Below are 22,197 nucleotides of genomic sequence, written 5' to 3'. Positions count from 1 at the left end.
TCGTACCTCTGCCTGAGTTCAAGTGTCTCAACCCGAGACAGACTTTGGGAAATAAAAGCAAATTCTTCTCTTTATATAAAGCGCAAATGCTTCTATAACTATTGTTCCCTCCTTAGAAGTGATGTGGATAACCTCAGTAGGAACTCAAGAGGAGGAAACTGGGACAAAATACAGAATCTTGTTGAGGGTGTAAAAGCCATAACTGAAACAGAATGGCCAGGAGACATCTGGGCCAGGAGATGGCCTGTTGGCTAAAGCTGCTGGCTAAGTTGGCAAAGCAGAGAGGTAAACACGATTGGTCTAGGGACAAAGGAGGGGTGAGTGAATGGGAAGGAACTGGCCAAACAGCACTTCCTGTTGGCAGTTGGTGAGCTGGGTGAATGGTAGGGCAGGGTAGCACCAACAGATTTCCCAGCCCTTGGGCCCCAGCTCAGGGCAGCAGTAACAGATAATCAGCAGTTATGAGGAATCATCTCTCAGACTGGACATTGCTCTAAACACCACATCTTGCCAGTCACAGGGGAAGGGATCTAGCCTGCCTTTGAACAAAGTCAGCAGGCAGGTGCTCTCAGTACAGAACACAGCAATTCTCAGGGATAGGGTGGTAGAATCCACCAGTGAAGGAGAGGACTCCCTCCATTCAGGTAAGAGGGCAAAGGATCAAAAGAGAGAAGGAATTTTCCATCAGAATCTGGCACTCTCCCTGAGCTGGTGGTAGATCTAGCGCAGAGCTTGCCAGAGATTCCCTAAGTCCACTGCCCGACTCTGAAATCTGAAAGCACCTGAGTGTTTGAGGGGCGGGCATGGGGTGGGCTGATGTAAAAGGACGAAAATCGGTAGGAAAGAAAGGTAAGCTTGCCAATTGCCTTCTTATACTTCGGTAAAGCTATGTCCTTGTAGAGCCCAGCCCCCACAACCAGCTGCTCTGCCAAGGACAGATTTTCAGACTCTGCACAGCCCAGACAGAAGCAGCAGCAGCTGCCCAGCCAACGGCTCCACTTGGCCTTGATGCAATCCCCCCCCCCCCCCCCCCCCCACTAGAGACCTCCACATGAGCGTGTGTGCATCACACGCACACATGCACACCCAACCAGGGGACACTTACTCAACACAACCACTTCTGGGGCCATAAAGGACATTACAAAATGAGTCTGGAGCCCCAGGGCCCCTCAGAACTTCCTGCTATTTCCTGGTCAAAGGTTCATGAAAACAGCCTGAGAACCCAGGCAGGCATGTTAGGCTCACAGGGATCAGGTCTTATCTCTGTATCTCCTGTCAGTGACTAGCACCTGGCCTAGCACATGTGAATGCTCAAGAAATCACTACTGGTATCAGTTCTTCCCAAGTGTTCATCAGGTGCCCTCAGTGGGGCTCTGTAGGGCTAGAGAAATAACTTCGAGAGCCCCTCTACCTTCCAACCTGACCAGTGGAATTGAATCCCATGCTTGACTCCAGAGTGGACTTTTTATTTCAAGTTACCATGTGTAAAGGTTGGAGGAAAAAGACCCAAGTCTGTCTGTCTCCTTGGCTGGGGCCCACTTGGATTTCCATACATGGTTTACACAACCACATGCCCCACTGGCTAATGTCACAAGAGTTCTGAGTGTTGGGATATAAGGAAAGAGTAACAGTGGAAAAGTGGTGGGGTCTGTTTTTTAAGAGGGGAAAAGAAAGAAGATTTCCCTTCCCCAAGAACCCTGGGGGCAGCTGGTCTGGTCATGTGACATTTACTCATATTACTTCTGTTCTGACTCTGCACATTTGTGACTGGAAGGAGCCTGGTTAAGAGCTGGAAGTGTATTTTGCTCTGGTTTAGGGTCTTGCCCTCTTCCAAGAGACCAGCAAGTCTGTGCCAATGTCTGTGTGCTCCCAGAGGACCAGCAAGATGGCGGTATTGTCTGTCCAGCCACCATGGGCCAGAGTCCTGGCCCTGGTGCGGCCTTTCCCAGGGCCCAGGGACTCTGCTCTGCAGTTGCCAACTTCTTCTCTTCAGTACAGAGGGAGGATGGGGCCTTCCCAAGAGGCCTGAAGGACTGCCCACTCTTGGCAGCAAGTCCAGGTAGTTGCTGGCCTCCGGCCATCTGCTTCACCTGCTTCACCAGGCCTGGTGCTTGGCTGGGAAGCCCTGGTGTCTGCTCCAGCCCTGCAGGTGCTCTTCCTGAGGCCTGAGTTGTTGGCTCATATAAAAAAGCCTTGGCAGGGGGCTGAGAGAGAAGTCTGGCCTGGGTGAGTGATTTAACTGCTTGCCAGGAGTGCTCCGAAGGGACTGCTGCTTTCCCCAGTGGCGGAAGGACAGGATCTGACACGCTGCCTCTCTCTACAGCTCGCGGCATCTGCCCCAGACCTTTGCTGGCAGTCCACGAGCTTGACTCCAACACTGGCATCTTCTCATCAACCTGTGGTGTGACCTCATGAGGTGAAGCAGCCCGTTCTTTCTGGTGAGGAGTTAGGTCTATGAGATCCATCACCAAAGCAGCTCTATTTTTTGACTGAGTATTCTGGTCCACGGGCCTCAGTGCTTTTTCTTTAGCTACCAGGGTCTGGACCACAGCTGATAGTACTTTGTCAGGAGGTGGGAGTCTCTGGGACAAAGAAGCATGGGATTTGTCTGGGGGCCTGTCTGAAGTCTGGGGCTTGGGACCGCTGGTGACTAGCAGTCTGTCTGGCGGTGGAAGTCTCAGGCCAGTAGGGACTGGGGTTTTCTCCAGTGACTGGGGCCTTGGGCTGGCAGCACCTATGGATTTATCCAGCCTTGGGTCAGCTGTCCCCAGAGGTCTTTCCAGTGGTTGGGACCTGACTGAGGGTGAGGAGCTTACGCCAGTCACTGAAGAGGGTTTGTCAGATAGTTGGGGTCTTGGTCCTGCCACTGCAGGTGGCCTGTCCAATGGCTTCTGGCTGGATACCAAGGACTGGGGTTTGGTCCCCGACCCAGCAAGGTCCCTGACCCTATCTACAGGCTGGGGCCTGGAGTCAGTTCTGTCAGAAGGTCTTTCAGGAAGCAGTGGCCTCTGACAAGTCCCTGCCAGAGCTTTTTTGGACAGTGACAGTGTCTGGTTGGTGTCAGCAGGCAGCTTATCCAACAGTTTGGGCCCCTGAGCAGCCACTCCTGATGAATGCTCTGCCAGGTGAGTGCCTGGGCCTGGAGGCAGCGGTACTGGGGGAGGCACATACTCACGGATCTCCCCAGGTTCCAGAGGATTGGGCCCACAGGGGTCATGCTCAGTACAAGACAAACGCCCATCCAATTTGGAGATGAAGAGCATCCCTTCCCGATGCTGCTTACAAAAGGAGCTGGGACACATCTCACAGAAGGAGGCTGCTTCCTTCCCACAGATGTCACACTGATGCCAAGGACACTCCCATTTCCCTAAAAACACAGATATGAAACAAACGCTTAGGAAAACAAGCAAGGTGCATGAAATGAGTCATGGCCCTGAGCCTGGGTCAAAAGAGTGATTTCAAACTGCCACCTTCTGCAGAGAGCTCATGCCACTCACCTGACACCTCCCCTGCCCCAGAATCTGAGTCTCCTGTACAACACATAAAAATAAAAGCCAAGTACAAGTAGCAACTGAGTATCAACTAAATATACAGGCAGGAGTAATTTCTTATTTCTAGGACTATTTCTAGCAAGGGGGAAAAAACCCAAAGCTCCCCTTAGATAGAATGTGAAGATACTACTTCCACAGTTCTGCAAACTCCATTTGTCTAATATAGCCTTTCAATATGCAACTCTAAAGGGATAATCTCGGCTATTTAAACTTCTGCTTATTTGGTTATATTTAGGAACAGGGAGCAGATATACAAATGTGAAAAACTGAGCGGATTTTCCTTTGCTCAGTTTCAAATCTTGCAACTAGCACAAATTTTACCTGTACAGTCCACATAGAACCAGTGGAAAAGACCCTGACCTACCATCTATTTGCTCCCATTTCATGACACCTGAGAGTCTCTGCCGTGGATGGTGTTTTCACCCTGGCTCATAGTTTCCAAATAAACTATGCTAGTCCTGACTCCTGGCTCCTAGTCAAGATGAGTTCCAATGCAGCCTGTGCCAGCTACAATCCTGAGCTATTGATTCTGAAACAATTCTCCTTTTCCACTTCCTGGCACTGACAAGTCATGCTGTGGTCCTGCCCTCACACTACCTCCGTTTCTATAATTTTATTTCTCTGGCAATCATACATCGAAGGAAAGCTAGTTCAGGGACAAACTCCTCTCATTCCCACCCCAAAGTTTTCTCTCTGCAATTCCTGAGAGCAGGCTACTGGTGATGTTTAATCTCCTCAGCTGAAGTGGCTCCCTACTGCTTTCTTGCCTCTGTCAACAAAACAGACCACATATCCAAGTCCTCCCAAACTCTTCTAACTCCAAATCACCACTCAAAAGTTAGCAACTTGGGCAGCTGGGTGGCTCAGTTGGTTAAACAACTGCCTTCGGCTCAGGTCATGATCCTGGAGTCCCAAGATCGAGTCCCACATCGGGCTCCCTGCTCAGCGGGGAGTCTGCTTCTCCTTTTGCCCCTCCCCCTCTCATGTGCTCTCTCACTCTCTCATTCTCTCAAATAAAATCTAAAAAAAAAAGTCAGCTTCTCCAGCCACAAATTCCTGACACTCTATCTGCCCAAGCAGCTCTCTCATGTGTCAGTAGATGGGAGCTGCCTCTCCTTCATAAGGGAGTGGGTGAAGGGAGCTCAAAGGGTGTCTAGTCCAGGGTATCTAGTCCACACCTCACTGACCGGAATAACCCCAAACTCCATGCTATCTCAACCTCTCTTTCTTTAGAAAGGAAACATGATTTAGTGGCCTTGAAGTCAGAAAACCTGGCTTTCAATCCAACTCCTCCATCTACATGCTCTATTGTGACAAGTCATCTCACCAAACTGGACTCTCAGTTTCCTCATCTGCATCATGGGAAGGTGAAAAGGTCTCATCTTTATGGGTTGCTGGGAGGATAAAATAACATAACATAAATGTAAATAAAGTGCTTGACATATAATGAGTTTCTGTTCCCTTCTCTATAACCTAGGATTCCAAAGCCTTTATTTCCAGAATGAGAACATGAACCATACCCCCTTCAACATTATGCATGGGAAGACCAAGGGCTCTGACAATTCTGGCAGAGAACAAAGAGCACTCTACATGGATTTTGACACCAACCTGCTGGTCGCTTGGTTAGATTTAGACAGTCAGCATGGTAAACTTTTGGGCAGCCTGGCTTCTTACAGGAGACGAGCTGGCCAGCATCCCCACAGCTGAAACATTCATCCTCTCTCTCCTTTGTGATTTCACCCTGGGTCCTGCGCTTCCCCTGTTGCTTCTTCTTGAATTTCTTTGACTTTTCTTCTGTGGCAATGGGTTGATTCTAGAGGTCAGATATTGAGCAGTAAGCATTCTGTCGATATATTAGTTGTGTGATCTTGACCAGATTAACTATCCTTTCTGAGCCTCAGTCTCTCCTCTGGGAAGAGACAGTCCTCATAGACTATTGTAAAGATAAGAGAAAATGCAGGAAAGGCACCTCACACATCATAGGTACCCAATAAATGGTTGCATTAATTCTAACTTTTCTATCAACTACTCCTGCCACCTGAATGAAATAAAAGAAAAATGAACTTATTTTTGTTAACACACAAGGCTAGTGTTAAAGGTAACGTTACCCTTTCATTACGTTTTATTTTTGTGTTTGTCTAGGTGTGTATGTTTGTGTGTGCACACACAATTCTTTATTCAATAAACCTTCACTGGACACCTTAAGAGTCACATGCTAGGAAGGCACAGAAAACTAATTCATGGTCCTTGCCCTCAATAAGCTATGTGCCCTTCATCTATATCAAATTAGGTTCATATCCACCACTCCCCAAGACAGATCCTGGTGCAGCCAGCAGGTCTCCTCCATGATCCCTGCAGCCCACACTTACCAAACCCCATGCGTTTCATCACATTTATCTTGGACTAGAAACATCCAGGATCAATCTGATCTATTACTATCCCTCAGTGATCTCCCAATTCTAAAATTCTGCCCTCAAATTTCTCTTTCACTGATTCATGTGTGAAATACTACACAGATGTTAAGGATGCAAAAACTGACATCCCTAGTGAATGTAACACCATTAAACTTAGGTTAAACTCAGTTACTATTTTGATTTATAGGTAATAAATAAACTGGACACCTTAAGGAACAAGACCATTTAACCAACTGACTAAAGAAAAAAAAACTCAATAAAATATAAACATAATTTTCCTTATTTAATAAAAGAATAATTGGGGGTGTTCATCATCTCCGTGTGTTTTTGCTCAAAATGATTACTCCTGGGGCGCTTGAGTGGCTCAGTCGGTTAAGCAACTGCCTTTGGCTCAGGTCACAACCCGGGGTCCTGGGATCGAGCCCCACGTCGGGCTCCCTGCTCTGTGGGGAGCCTGCTTCTCCCCTCTCCCCCTGCCTGCCACTCTCCCTGCTTATGCTCTCTCCCTCTCTGTCAAATAAATAAAATCTTTAAGAAAAAAAATTTAAAAGGTCACTCCCCCTTTAGTTACTCGTTTCTGTGCTAATTTGCATTTTTCAGTTCTTAAGATTGACTTCCAAATCAAAAAAGCATAATGGGAAATACCCAATTGGAATCACTGTGTATTTTTCATCAAAATTAAACTGCAATTTTTAGTGTGCTGTAACTTAGGATAGAAAAATCTGGATGCATGTTCATCTATTATGGTCCATCCATTATATAAAAAAATTAAGTCACTTAGAGACGATGGTTAAAAAGACTATGTGACAGTAAGGAAAAAGATTTTATAATATTTAAGAAATGCAGGATACAGACTTGTAAGTAATTCTTTACAGAATTATAAGCCAGTTAAAATGCACACAAAAACCCAGAGAGTAAGACACAACAATGCTTATACTTTAAGATAAGATTAAGGGTCCTATGTTTATCTACAAGTGTTATACTACATTTAGAATCTTAAATTCAATATTGGATTCTTTGAGATCTTTAAAAAGACAAAGAGAGGAAGAGAGGGAGACACAGATACCAAGAATCTAAGAAGCTTATTAGGAAATGTGAGTGAGATGAGCTGAGACCAATAAAGACATAGGAAGTAACCTACTTTATGGATTCCTATCTTACAGCTTTTTTAGCTAGAAAGGTATCACCAATTAGAAGTCAGACTGCTCAAAAGAAATTCAACAACACCCACAGATCTGCTCTTGAATAACCAAACTGACCATCAGAATGCTTAGTTAAGTGCCAGTAGCCCTACCAACAACTATCCAATGTCATTATTCCAAAGAGACATCTTAAGAAGTCAGCTATGCCACTGGTTAGGGAGGGAGGACCACACCATTATTCCCGATGGAAACATTTGGAAGGTACCTTTGGCCTTACACCCAAAAAGCCACTGCAGTTTGGGGCTCCACATTTGCAAACAGTCTTTCCATTCCCAAGACATTCTAGGTTGTAGTTGAAGGTAAGTTCAGTGCCTGCATAAAAGACCATGAAAATATTAATATCTATGGTTTTAATTATATTATTCTGTATTAATCACAAAGGATATGGACTTGCAAGAGAACAGATTTTTCAGAGGATAGAAGGGATTTATTAACTCTAATCCCACTATATTAATGAAATACTAATAAATTCGAATCCTATAATATTAATCAGCAAATACAACTTAGTAACAGAAAAACTTATACAGATTAACAAGTAATATTTAAAATAACCTTTACTGTAGAGATGTTAATTATCCCAAGTTGTTTTGTGTTTCCTAATCAGATTCAAAATATATTAATTCATTACCAAAACAAACAACAACTCACCTGTATACACTGATGTGCTAGGCACTGGGAATGCAAGTATGAAGAAAACCTGTTGATCTGTGCCAAATCTAGCAGAACTTAAGGGAGAGACATCTCAATACAGAGTAATACTAGAGAACTCTATACCATAGACTTGGGCCCTGGCTTTATATCCCTGTTACCACAGTCTAGCTGGGTGATTTGAGCCCTGAGTACATTTGTTAAATGGAGAAACAACAACCGCACAAGCATATTTAGAGAATAGGACATAATGCACACAGCAGTAATTTGTAAACTTTAAAAAGAGATGTACAGATTTAAAGTACAAATTGTCCCCTTTCTGTCAAAAGTGCATCTTATCAAAACTAAGAGAGGAAATAAAACACATAACCATTCAAATTTAAAGCACATTAGGGAGGGCCTAACAAACACAAGAATTTTATATATGTATAAAAAGAGATTAACTCTGGGTCGGGGTAATGGTTCACCATTAACGTGTACAGTGATAATCATTTGGTCAAAATGACCAAATCTTAGAAGATTTCCCATTGCAGACTGACCTATCTTCCATCATTGAGATTAACTGATATATATAGTTTTTCATCTAATATTGGATTAATATAGATCATTATTTGTTTATTCAGCTAAGCAAATTATAAATCAGCTACCTTACATTTAGGGGTCCAAATGGTACAAAAACTAGAATCACTCATGTCCTGGTGAGAAGTTCACACTGCAAGGAACTTGCAGGAACCAAGACTGACCAAGGTAAGAGGAGGGTTCTGTTCTGTCTCCCCTCTCACATTTATGGCGAAATACTGCACTGAATGATAGATAATTCTACTCACTTTATTCCTTTCTTATTAAACAATTTATGAGTACATAACTGAATTTTCATTAATTTAATGTGCTTATAATACAACTCAACCATATACACAAATATAAGATAGCAGGATACTGACATAACCTACTGCTTACTCACCATCCACTATGTAAACACAACCGCACAAGGGATAAATAAGAAGGTATTGGTGTGCATAAAGGAAAGACTTATACCATTCTAGAAAAGAGCCCAATATACAACAATCCTTGAGGTCTGCACTTATGGGGATGAAAGGGCATTGGAGAAAAGATAAACAAGGAGTATGACACATGTGGTAGAAAGTATAACAGGTATTGAAGAATACATGAAGCTCAATGAGTAAAGAGAGCAAGCTGAAAAGTTCTGATTCCATCTGTCAAGGCTGCAGCTCCATAGGAACTCTGCATAGCACTGAGCTTTCTGTCTCGTTCCTCTCATTCCACCCATGCAGACTGGAAGTCAAGTGAGAACAAGAACAAGGTCTGTGAATTCCCATACCATGCTGCTTGAGCTAAGTGAATATGGGAAAAGAGAGAAGAAAAATTTGTGGCTAGAAATGGTAGAGGAATCTATCACCATGGACAAAGACTTAAGTTACAAGTACAAATGTACTGAAAGCAGCCAGGAGAGATAGAAGGACTGACGTTATGAGCCTGGATAACATTTGAGTAATTAATACACAGGACACGACCCCAGGGTGGTTAGAGGTGCCAGACCCAAGAATCCAAGTAACACAGGTATATAATACCACATACTTCACAACATTTTTACAAGGATTAAATATGATAATATGCTTGGAATAGTGTCTGGCAGTGGTGCCAGGGGCTGAGGGGAGAGAAAATGGGGAATTAGCATTTAATGGATACAGAGCTTCACTTGGGGAAGATGAAAGGGTTAAAGAGATGGATGGAGGTGTCAGCTGAACAAGGTGAATGGACCTACTGCCACAAAACTGTACAATTAAAAAATGGTTAAATGATAAACTTTATGTTATGTATATTTTGCCATACCACCATCACCACCAAAAATATTCCACGCCAAGTACCACCTGGAAAGTCTTTTCTGTATTCCCAAGAGTTTGCAGACCTCATTTTGGATTATAGGACATATGGGATGTTTAGATGATAAAACCTGAAATTCCTTTCTTAGCTCCAGAATCCTTAACTGATTCTTACCTGCTTTAATGTCACTCAGGGCAAAAAGGCCAACACGAGTATCTCCATTCACAGACCATTTCTGTGTCTCACAGTTGGGCTGGCAGCAATGATTCATGAACCGAGCATAGTTTCCTTTAGGACCAGCATCAATGATCCGGTCCTAGAATTCCAAGAGATGATGCTCATTAGATACTTCCTATATATTCTAACAAGCTAGAGTTCCTATTTGTATAATTTGACTCTCCCAGGAGTGGTTCTCAAAGTGTAGTCACTAATCCATCACTAGCACCATATCTATTATTTGTTGGAAATACGAATTCTTGAGCTGCACTTCAGATATACTAAAAGCAGAAACTCTGAGGTGGGGCCCAGCAATCCATGTTATAACAAGCCTACTAGGTAATTCTGATATATGCTGAAGTTTGAGGACCACAGCCCTAGAAGCGGCAGCTTGCCCCACCGTCTCAATTTGGTGGTCCTGAACCCTGGAGCTACCCATTAGAAATCAGCTAAGGAGTTTTTAATACTGATGTTGAGACCCCATCCCAAATGAAGATCTGAATATCTGAAGGTGACGATCTCACAAACCAAAGGGTTCAACTTAATAAATGTTCATGAAGTTTCACACCAGGAAAGAATTCTGTTATAATAGTCAATTGAAGGGGGTCGGGGATTGCTAGCAGACCTTAATATTTAGGTACAACGAAGAATGTCAAATGCACAGAAAATAAATACATTAGGATGCTGGAATTAGGAATGAGTCCCAAATATAATTCTAGGCACCAAAGAAATGAAACTCATCAGCAAATTCCTATGATTGGAAAGATGACGGGTTCAGAGGCTGAGTTCTACAATTTATATGACCTTGTCAATGAACTAAATATTAACAAATCAGTTTCTCAATCTGTAAAATAAAAGGATGAAAGAATGATTATTTACTTGGCTGGCTTCAGGTTTTAATCTTATAGGAAAAATACTAAAAGACATAATACCCAACTTGTATAGGACAGTTCAAAAAGAATGCAAACAGTAGCTCTGTTGACTCTGGCAAGGGATGTGTAGCCAGAAATGAGCAAATTTAGCTACTCCAGAACCTCGACAAAGCAAACCCTACAAATATAAGGGAAAGACGCTGTTTTGGGCAATGAATTACATGCCTACAAACACTATGGCTGGGACAATATCAATTTCACAATCTTATAACAATGGAAATAACACTTACTTTGTCTAGAGTAAGCATATAGAAATTAGTGATATCATGTTCTTGGGCATAACGGATTCGAGCTCTGCACTCTTCTTCATCTATTAACTCACCCACATACTCATTCACAAATTCACCCTACAACAAGAAATAGTTCTTAATGGCAAAAAGCACAACTGTGTTCCCAGGTACACCTTATTTTTAAAAAAATTAATGAAAATAACAATCTCCAAAGCAGTTCATGTACATGTACCTAATCAATTTAACAAAGGTTTATTCAAGAAACATAAATATGATGCTTCAACTATTTGACAATGAAAAACACCTCCCCACACCTATCACTGTCACCAGGAGAAAGACTGGGATACAATGGACATTAAAGATCAACCAACATGGAAGTAGGTAAAATATGGCTCCATTAAAATGGTCATATAGTTGATCCCTTGAACTGCCCCAAAACCTGAAAGTCAATTTCCATAAACTATGTTCCTTTTCCTTGGAATATGCCCTGCCTGCTGCCCGCCCTTCCACATTTTATAATACTGTCCTCCTGACTCACTCCGCTACAGTCATACTGGCTTTCCCTCATGCTGTCCAATTTGCCAGCAATGCTTTAACACTCACCTAAGCCTAAGCCAACAACTACTTATATTTCAATTCTCAACTTAAAATATTCCCAGAGTCAAAGCTAGCTTCAGGCCCTTTACCATTTACCATATGCCTCCAGAACCCATTGTGCTTCCACACTGGGTGACTACTTGATCAATGTCTCGCCCCCTTAGAATGTAAACTTTATGACAATGCCTGGCACACAGTAGATACATAATAGCTACTTAGCAAATAACTAAACAGACCAGCCAATATTCACTTCCTTTTCTAGAAACAAACTTCAATAAAATTCTTTAGAAAGAATAACTAGAGTAAGGTTTATTTTATTAAAATGTCAAGTAAGATTTATTCTACACAAAGACTATATAATATTCTCTATTAGAAACTTGCAGGTCCATGAGAGACTATGGGCTCTGAGAAACAAACTGAGGGTTTTTTTGGGGGGGGATGGGTTAGCCCAGTGGTATTAAGGAGGGCACGTATACCCAAACAATGAATCATGGAACACTACACCAAAAACCAATGATGTAATGTATGGTGACTAACATAACATAATAAAATTAAAAAAGAAAAGAAACTTGCAGGTCCTAAGTTTGAAGTTGAAGATGTTACTGCACTTTTATTAGATAAGGCCTAATCCTCTTCTTCATTTTCCATGAACCGAAACCGAATTTCCCTTAGTAAAAACAGATTTTATTTTATTAGGTGATTAACACCTCTGTATCACATACTCATTATCCCCTTCCTCTTAACTATAAGTTCCAGAATTGTCACAAAAGAGCAAGTAAGGCCATAGTATCTCTATGAATTTCCTTCATTTTTTCATCCTCACACACCATGAACATGAGCAATACTAAGGACTTTAGAGGTAAAGGAGACTATTCTCAAGCATCTAAACTCTAGAAGGAAAAAAAAAAACTCTAGAAGGACACAGCAAGACCCAACAGTAAGGTTAATCCTTACACTATGTTATCTTTCCTCTAATGATCATTTTCTCATATTCATCATGAATAATTACTCATATTAAGCAATTGCAAAGAAGAAAAAAAAATCTGGAAATTATGAAAAATTTTCTTCACCTTTTTAATATCTGTTTTTGTCCTGAGACCCCAGCCCCTCTGTAATGTTCGGAAAATTTCAACCTCTGGATACTGGCGCTTAGTGAAGCACTGGTTTTGGCAGCGTCCTCCGGCAGGACATACTGTGGGGTGGCACTCATAGAGCAGCATGCGATTGATGCACTCAGAGTCGATCCCACAGGGGTTATCATCAGTAGCTTTACAGTTGCAACGGGGAATTTCGGACAAATCTGCAGTGAAGATCTGTACCCTGCCAATAGGACGGTTCACCTGCAAAAGAAACACATACTACAGAACATCAGGCAAGTCAACACAAGACAACTCAGGACCTATAGAAGGTAGACTTCTTTTCTTTGAAGTTGCATGCCACATTTTACATGACTTTGAACTTAGGGCATTATTCACAATAGCTAAATGTGGTACAAATAATGGAATATTATTCAGCTTAAAAAGAAAGGAAATCCTGACACATGTTACAATATGGATGAACCTGGAAGACATTATGTTATGTGAAATAAGCCAGTGACAAAAAAACAAATATTGTATGTATATAAGGTACTTAGAGTAGTGAAAATCATAGAGGAAAAAGTAGAATGGTAGTTGTTGTCAAGCAATGAGGAGGGGAGAATGGGGAGTTAATGTTTAATGGGTACAGAGTTTCAGTTTTACCAGATGTAAAGAGTTCTAGAGATGGATGGTGGTAATGGTTGCAAACATTATGAATGCATTTAATATCACTGAACTGTATAAAAATGATTAAATTAATAAATTTTACATTATCGGGCGCCTGGGTGGCTCAGTTGCTTAAGCGACTGCCTTCGGCTCAGGTCATGATCCTGGAGTCCCGGGATGGAGTCCCGCATCGGGCTCCCTGCTTGGCGGGGAGTCTGCTTCTCCCTCTGACCCTCCCCCCTCTCATGTGCTCTCTCTCTCTTTCTCTCTCTCAAATAAATAAATAAAATCTTTAAAAAAAAAATAAAAAATAAAAATAAAAAATTTTACATTATCTATATTTTACAATAAAAAAACTGGAGAAAAAAAGATTAAGGTAATCTGACATAAAGCCTCACTTAATATACACATTATGGATCCCACAAAAATTTTTAAAAAATCAATTTATGAAAATCATAATTTCAAAGCTGGTAGGCCAAGTTTAGTGTAAACTGGGTTTTTGCTATTACCACATGGTGGCGCCACGTTAGCTGCTACATTTTTGTTTTATTAAGATTTTTTATTTATTTGATAGAGACACAGCGAGAGAGGGAACACAAGCAGGGGGAGTGGGAGAGGGAGAAGCAGGCTTTCCGTCGAGCAGGGAGCCTGATGTGGAGCTCGATCCCAGGACCCTGGGACCATGACCTGAGCCGAAGGCAGACGCTTAATGACTGAGCCACCCAGGCGCCCCTAAAAGAAAATTCTTAAGTGGTAAATGGTTGGCACGAAAATGTCTTTGGGTAACTGGGATTCCTCCTGTATATGAAGAAATAATTTTAATATTTATTATCATAGTTTGAAATCTTTTTAATAGACTACAGCAATGTCACCCATGTATTTATTTAGTAGTGGTGCTAGTACTAAAAACTATAGTGAATACAACAGAGATCGAACAGCTGCTGTAACACTGAAGCCGTGAGCATTTTCCAAATGCTAGCAACAATGCTGAGAAAAAAATAGACATTCTATAACACAGATGGATTTGTGCACTATAAGAATGAGTGTCCCCTACCTGGTATTATTTCACTTGGAATAGCCAAAGTGTGAGTCTTCAAAAACCCATCCCATACATAAAAATTGGCTTTTCAGGAACTTTATGATTTTGATAAATCACTTCACTTGCAAGATTATTGAGATTAAGAAATGTATGTAAAAAGTATAGTACAGAGTCTGTCAGCCTCTTAAACATGGTAGATACTATGATTATTCTTTCTTTTAATGTTCTTTTAATTATTTGTCACATCAAATATTCTAGATTATCACATCCATTCAATCTAAAATCACTATGATTGGGACACCTGGGTGGCTCAGTCAGTTAAGCTTCCGGCTCTTGATCTTAGGGTCGTGAATTCGAGCCCTGCATTGGGCTCCCAGCGTGGAGCTTACTATAAAAATATATATATATACATATATAAAATAAAATGAAATCACTATGATTAACAAAACAGTTATTTCCATCCTCTAAATTCCCAAAAGGGGGGCGCCTGGGTGGCTCAGTCGTTAAGCGTCTGCCTTCGGCACAGGTCATAATCCCAGGATCCTGGGATTGAGCCCCGCATCGGGTTCCCTGCTCCACGGGAAGCCTGCTTCTCCTTCTCCCACTCCCCCTGCTTGTGTTCCCTCTCTCACTGTGTCTCTCTCTGTCAAATAAATAAATACAATCTTTTAAAATAAATAAATATATAAAATAAATTCCCAAAAGGTTCCATTTCTAACATTTTAGTTTTTGCCTCTTCTTTAACAATATTATAAAATCTCCAATCTGTTTACAGAAATAAACTGTCCTCAAACCAGTTCTTGATAACACCTTACAAGGATGTAACTCTGCCAGATCTCTTCCCAGATACTTCAAAATACTGGCAAAGGCTGTACACTTCTTGGGATGCCTGGGTGGCTCAGATGGTTAAGGGTCTGTATTTGGTTCAGGTCATGAACCCAGTGTCCTGGGATCAAGCCTCCTGTCGGGCTCCCAGCTCAGCGGGAAGACTGCTTCTGTTGCTTCCCCTGCTTATGTGCTCTCTCTCTCCCTATAATAAATAAATTCTTAAAAAACAAAACAAACCTGTAAACTTTTCGTTAATGGAGGAATACTACTACCACATGTAAATGGAAGTCACAACCCTGAGGAAAGCAAACTCTAAGGGGACAGAAGGTAAGGACTGACTCACTCACCTCAGACTGCAGGTCCTACACATAGGGTATTAGAACATATCTGTCTGTTTCAAGGTATCTTTACCTGACCTCCCTCCCATAAAAGTTTCATCCTACTCCTTTTCTCTCTATAAAGATATGTTTCAACCATTCTTTCTTAACATCTGATCTAACTTGTTATTAATCCCAAATAAGTTTCTTGCCTAACATAACATATAAGCAAAAACAAACTAACAAAAAAACCCCCCACATGATTAAGAACAATACAGATACATAAGTACAGTTAAATGCTCACTCTAGATCAGGGATTGACAAACCTTTCCTGTAAAAGACCAGACAGTAAATACTTTGGGCTCTACAGGCTACAGATGTAGCTCAATTCTGTCATTGTAGCATAAAAGAAGCAAAAGACAATTTCTACATAAGCATGGATGAGTGTCAAAACGTCATTTATATGGGCACTGATATTTGAATTTCATGTAATCTTCATGTCCCTAGAATTATTCTTCTCATTTTAATTTTTTTCCCAACCATAGTAGGCCAGATTTGGCCCATGGACTATAGTTTGCCAACCCTTGTTCTAAAATTTTTCCTGGAAATTTATTTGTTTTTAAAAAGGTGGGGAGGGGGTATGGAGGAAAGAAGTTGGCTTGTAAATTCTGTGATTTAGATCACTCCCAGGAAGCTGCTCTCTCAAGAGCTCATTATGCTTGATGTGTAACTCTGAAATGCCTCCCTTGTTGTTGTCTGACACCTAAGACTGTGGCCACAAACCAGATTCTTTTCCCCCTTTTGAGGCCTAACTACACTTAGAACTCCACGCACTATCTTTTATCTCCACGCACAATAACTCCATTTAACTCTCAGTACACCACCACCAGCGTCCATTTAGACCCAATTTCAGGTTTCGAGTGTATTTTCTTCAGCAGTTTTATTTGTAAGGGTTGGTATTTTATGAATTTTATTTTCTTAGAGGTCTTCTAAAGATCAAAAAGAAAATTCACTTAAAAAAGAAAAAAAATACCCTCATTCTATCCTCCAACTACTATGTACATCCATTAAAACCCTTTAAAAAATCTGAGCTATATTATGGAATTTTAGTGTTCTTAATTTCCTGTATCTCATAACATTTTACTGTTTCATTGTTATTCATAGTTACTCATCAGTCATTCCCACCTTTACCAAAAGAGACTAAACTAACAAGAAAACAGAAAAATGATGGAATCACAAAACCTTATGCATGCAACAGTGAAATAGTGACACTTCAGTTTCTCTACTGCATTGCCTAAAGTATTAAATCATCTTTCCAGAAAGTATGAAAGATTAGAGATAACATCTTTGTAGTCTGCTTTTAGTAGGGTTGCTTTAAAAATCCAGGACACCTGATTAAATTTGAATTTCAGATTTTTAAGTATGTCCCATGGAATACTTGGGATATACTTGACCACATTAGACTCTAAAGATCTAGTGATGAAATTGATCTCTACAAGAAACCTCACACTCTTAAGACTTCAGAAACTCAAATACAATGAGTACACTAACAATGAATTTCTACTGACAAAAAAGAAATATGGTATTCTTATTCAGGCATGACATCACACAAATATTTTACAAGAACCTGGGCAGTCTCATTCTGTTAATAGAGCTAATAGTATTCTTTCATGTCTTCTGATGTTTGAACATTACAACTAACTTAATAAAAATTAGGTTTTTAAAAGAGGTTTTAGGAAATACTTATTAAAATGTCTAAAAAATTTGTTCTTCATTATTCCTGTATTTTTACTTCTATAAATTATTCATAAAAATGATTTAAAACATTAAAAAATAAAAAGGGTCCATTGTACCCAGATGATAAATGGGGAGGACTCTTTTACTAGGCACATTAGGGGTTAGGTACACATAACATGAATTCTCCTGACCTTGGGAAACCTAATCATACTGGTTACCTAAAATATCTTTAGTATCAGCCATTACCAAGAAGACTTACCATGTGTATTATTCATATTATCTAAGGGCTATTTATCATTTTTTATCATGCTTCTTGAGTCCCCTTCAAACTGCAAGATGTTGCCTGTGCACAGACTTAATCCAGTCCACTTCTATAAGAAGACTTTCTAAGGCAACAGAAAAAGTTATCAACACACAATTGACTTTACAGAAGCTACAGACAATGTGCTAGGAATGGTGCTCTGGAACTTTTTCTTATCTTCCTTCAAGTTCACACCTCTACCTAAAAGCAACTCTGCTTGTGCTTCCAAACCTCTTCATGAACACAGCAGGAAGACAGTACTCTATAAGAGGGTGTCTCCTGGAGACAGTCTCCTGCGTTTTTTTCTCACCTTTATATGTTTGTAAGGCGGCGGCTTCTTGTCATTCTTTCGGTCTTCCTGCAGCTGTCTTAGCTCTTTTTGGGCCTTTAACTCCTCAAACCTTGCTGCAGCTTCCTGAAGAGCTAAGAAAACACACAGCACAAGTCACTTAATCTTGGGTGGAGTTGTTTATTTTGCCATTTTTTCCCCTTTAAAGTTGGAGAAAATCCATGTTTTAGACAACAATCAGCCAGCAACTGGGGCGCCTGGGTGGCTCAGTCATTTAAGTGTCTGCCTCCAGCTTAGGTCATGATCTCGGGGTCTTGGGATCAAGCCCTACATCGGGCTCCCTGCTCAGCAGGGAGCCTGCTTCTCCCTCTCCCCCCTCACCCCAACTCGTCTCTCTCTCTCAAATAAAAAACAAAATCTTAAGAAAAAAAATCAGCCAGCACTATATAGAAAACTAAGAAGTACGTATTACTGCTATTTTCAAGTTAATTTATAGTCCCCAAGGTATTCAGATATAGCATTAAGACAAAACATAATCTACCACTACATGGCACAATATAGACTACCACCTTCAGAGGAAAATTTAAAACAAAACCAAAACAAATCCAGCTAAATGATTTAAAAAGCCCACAAATAACATCTCCTAACGACAACAAGACTGTATCTGTTCAGCAAAGTCACTGTGCTTAATTAAGCCTAATTCTTTCCTCAGTTCCAAACCTCCTGCCTCCAGAAACATTCTGTCTCCTAGGTGCCAAATAACATGCTGCATTCCTCTGGAAGAAATTCAAAGTTGAAGTTTTCCTCTCCTTCTTGCCTAATTCTCTAAAGAGCACCTGTCCTAGTCCTCTCCTAAGATTCATTCTGTAAATATCAACTATTAGCTGTAATGATACATAGATCTTCATAGCTGATTTTATTCAAGTCCTGTACTTTCATGTGCTTAAAAGACTGTAATATCTTAGAAATCCAACAAAATCTTAAGATTCTCATTCTTTTCCACTTAAAACAAATTTTTCATTCATTCTTCTTTTTTAAAATTCATTCTGTGTGTTTGCTAGATTAAAAACTCTGAGAAGAACTCCAATTCTTCCCCCTCTTTCCTCTCTGTAGCTTTCCCCATATTCTGTCAATTCTTTAAAGAAAAGAAAAGAAAAGGGTCCATCCCCTTTTCTCCATTTCCCTGTTAAACATCTAACAGAGCTTTTGTTGTCTGTGTGTGTGTGTGTGTGTGTGTGTTTTTAAATAATCACTCCTTTCTTCATTTTATTACTCAGCATGTCCTGACTAGTCTGTTTACTTAATGTCTATTCAAGTACCCATCATCCTCACCACCCCAGGGACACTTCACTTCACAATCTTGTCATCTCTGCCCGGAACTACCAAAACAGCCACATCACAGACCTCCCTGGCCACAGCCTCTCACCTTCTACAGTCCCAAAACTCAAAGATTCCTAAAAATTCTGATCTGACCATGTAACTTACCTACCACCTTTTCTGGCTAACAGCACTGTGTTCCCCCGACCCCATATTAAACTATACCACATAACTAAAGGTCATTCACTCAACATGTTAGATTTAACGTATGTTTTTACATGCGCTGTCTTCTTGTTAACATTTTCATTTTTAACTTCTTCACCGTCAGTGTAGGGCTGAAGAGTGTGGATTCTGAAGCCTGAATGCTAGAGTTTGAAACCTTCCTCTACTTACTGGCACTGGCACCTAGGGCAAGTAATTTAACTTTTATGTGCCTCACTTTCCTCATCTGTAAGATAAGGATAATGACACCTAACTAATACTATTACCACAAGGACTTAAAGCAGAAAACAAACTGAACAGGGCCTGGCAAACAACAAATGATAACGATTATTATTAAGGTTCACTCCTCAAAATCACTTGGAAAAAACCAATCCATGACTTCCAAATTTTGATCCCCAGCAGTTATGCTTCCTCTTAGTCTGTTCCCATAGCATACCATGCACAGTTCTGCCACAACAGGCAATGAATAACATTTTGACTGCTTGTATCTGTGTCCAATTCCCCCACAAAAACATGTATTCCTTGAAGGCAGAGGCACCCCGCCAGCCCAGGGTTGAGGCATAGGAAGAGTAGAATCCCAGAGCTTCAGCAGGATCAGACTTGTGGTAGTCCCTACAACTCCACCTTCTCCCCCAGCCTCTGTGGTGGCCAGCTCTACACAGGCAAAGATGTTGGTCAAGTGGTCCCTGACCATCCAAGACTACAAGACTCAAGAGCCAAGCTCCTATATTGTTAATACTAATAACCCATATCCACACAGAAACCACATGGCCAAAGGTAAGTGAGGACCCACTGAAATGACATGAGGCAAATGGAACCTTTGTGAAACTTGTTCCCTATGGACATGATTCTCATTCCCCATCCAGGAAGTTTCACCTGCTTAGAATTTTCTTTGAATCTTCACCTTATGAGAAAGTTTTACCTGCTTAGAATCTCCACCTCACCATACAAAATCTATATACTTCAATGTCCAAATATCTTTGAATAATAAGAGATACCTATACTGCCTTTCAAAGGACAGCTAAAGGAAGAAGATAATTATCATTGATCGGATACCAACTATGTGCTCTGCCGGTTGTTTTTATTACCTCACTGAATTCTCAGTACAACCTTTACTCATTATATAATAAGAGAAAACTGAGGCTCATAGCTGACTCAACTCCTTCTAACCCAAATGTCCCCACTCCTTCACTGCTAGGCCAGCTTAAAAAAAATTTCTTTTGATTCAGAATATTTATGCTTTGACTTTCACTATTTTATTTTGCTCTATAACTTCTCTGGAACTTCCTTGGAACAAACGCAACTCTATTAGATTCTGATTCTTGTCTAGCAAACCACAGGGTTTAGGCTATAAAACAGTTCCAAAGCTCCAGTATTTGATAAGATGCTGAGAAAACAGAACTGGTAAGACAAAAACCTCCCTCAAGGAAATTCCTGTTACATAAAGGCTAGGCTCAAAAATAATGAATTATGTGGATCAACTTTCCTGTAAAATCCTGTAGCTGCCCGAGAGCAGAACACAGCTGCTAACAGAACATAAGTGAATTCTAACACATAACAGAATAGATACTTGGGCAACAGAGGTCTGTGTTGGCCTGAGAAACAAAAATATAAAGTTACCTTTTTTATATGTCCCATCCACGCCTTTGCCCATCTTATCCTTGCTGCTCACATCCCCCTCCATATAGGGAAAGACTCGGGCCTGATGTGTCCACAGATAGTCATTAGACCCAAAGAAGAGTACAGGGAACTCGCCCACATCATGTCTCATCTTATCGATATTGGAAGGTACCGCTCGAGGATGGCAGATCTCAGCTGGCCACCACCTGGGAAAGGTGAAAACAAGGAAGGAAACCTTTAGAATACTGCAAGACACTAGGAAAATGACCTACCTTTTAGGACAGAAATAAGGAATAGCAATGTCTATCTACATGAAAGTCCAGCCTAGTCCATTTTTACAATCTAACTAGAGAAAAAATAAGTAGAATGTGCTGAAAACCTGAAAATGGCCATTCTCACAGATGTGCTCACATATATACTTTTTAGACTCAGTTATTTTACTTTAAGGAATGTATAAAGGAAATAATAATTTAACAGTAAATAATAATCATCTCAGAAGATATAAACAAAGCTTCGACTATAATGTTCACTGAAGTATTATCTGTAAGAATGAAAACCTGGAAACAATCGAAATGCCCAACATTTAGGGAATGATAAAGTACCTATAGTATATGATACAATGAAATATAATTTGGCCTTTAAAAAGGAAAAGTTTCAATAATTGTGAGGGGCATAGAACAAGGATACCAAGAAATGCCTCCAAAAATAAAAAGCATGTAAGTTAATGCTTTACATCCACTTTAGGAAGACAACTGGCTTTAGCTATTTCAGCTGGAAACCCCTACTCCTAGAAAAACTGTGCATGTACACTAAGGAACATTGATAAAATGCTCATAGTCCAAAGAGGAGAATGGATAAACGAACTGCACTGTTTTGTTAAGACTATATCAAGAAGAAATGTAGAACAGCAAAGTATGAACTAGAGCACTGCACTAACTACTATTAAATCTCAGGAGTGTAACAGTAAATGAAAAAAGCAAGTTGCAGGAAAATATAGCAACAATTTCTTTATGAAACGGTCTAAAACATGCAGAACAAAACATTATACATGTGGTAAACCATTACAGCAAGGCAAAGGAATAAAAAACAGAAAATGTAGTATAGTGCTTACCTCTAGGGGTGGGAAGAAAGTGGATTCAGAAAGGGTCATGGA

The 22,197-nt window shown here is 40.6% G+C and overlaps 1 protein-coding gene and 1 long non-coding RNA gene across 5 annotated transcripts in view; one reads left to right on the top strand and one right to left on the bottom strand.

The window, feature by feature from the left end:
• Nucleotides 1-1,450: 1,450 nt before the first annotated feature.
• Nucleotides 1,451-22,197, bottom strand: part of NSD1 (nuclear receptor binding SET domain protein 1) — a 145,767-nt gene continuing 125,020 nt past the window's right edge. For all 4 annotated transcript variants that reach the window (XM_035015095.1, XM_035015082.1, XM_035015088.1 and 1 more), the window contains 8 exons: nucleotides 21,045-21,250; nucleotides 17,907-18,019; nucleotides 12,703-12,972; nucleotides 11,036-11,152; nucleotides 9,832-9,973; nucleotides 7,373-7,479; nucleotides 5,160-5,364; nucleotides 1,451-3,367 (listed from right to left, as the gene is read on the bottom strand). In XM_035015095.1, the coding sequence (XP_034870986.1) occupies nucleotides 1,737-3,367; nucleotides 5,160-5,364; nucleotides 7,373-7,479; nucleotides 9,832-9,973; nucleotides 11,036-11,152; nucleotides 12,703-12,972; nucleotides 17,907-18,019; nucleotides 21,045-21,250 (2,791 nt within the window). In that variant the 3' untranslated portion in view covers nucleotides 1,451-1,736. The remainder of the gene's footprint in view (nucleotides 3,368-5,159; nucleotides 5,365-7,372; nucleotides 7,480-9,831; nucleotides 9,974-11,035; nucleotides 11,153-12,702; nucleotides 12,973-17,906; nucleotides 18,020-21,044; nucleotides 21,251-22,197) is intronic.
• LOC118017277 lies at nucleotides 2,350-5,154 on the top strand. The gene is made up of 3 exons (XR_004681116.1): nucleotides 2,350-2,438; nucleotides 4,785-4,918; nucleotides 5,029-5,154. It is a non-coding gene; the product is annotated as an uncharacterized LOC118017277 (long non-coding RNA).

Source organism: Mirounga leonina, unplaced genomic scaffold (genome assembly GCF_011800145.1).
Source record: "Mirounga leonina isolate KUSES-001 unplaced genomic scaffold, KU_Mleo_1.0 Mir_104, whole genome shotgun sequence".
NCBI lineage: Eukaryota > Metazoa > Chordata > Mammalia > Carnivora > Phocidae > Mirounga > Mirounga leonina.
The sequence above is the reverse complement of the archived record's forward strand: the minus strand, read 5'-3'. Positions and strand labels throughout refer to the sequence as shown.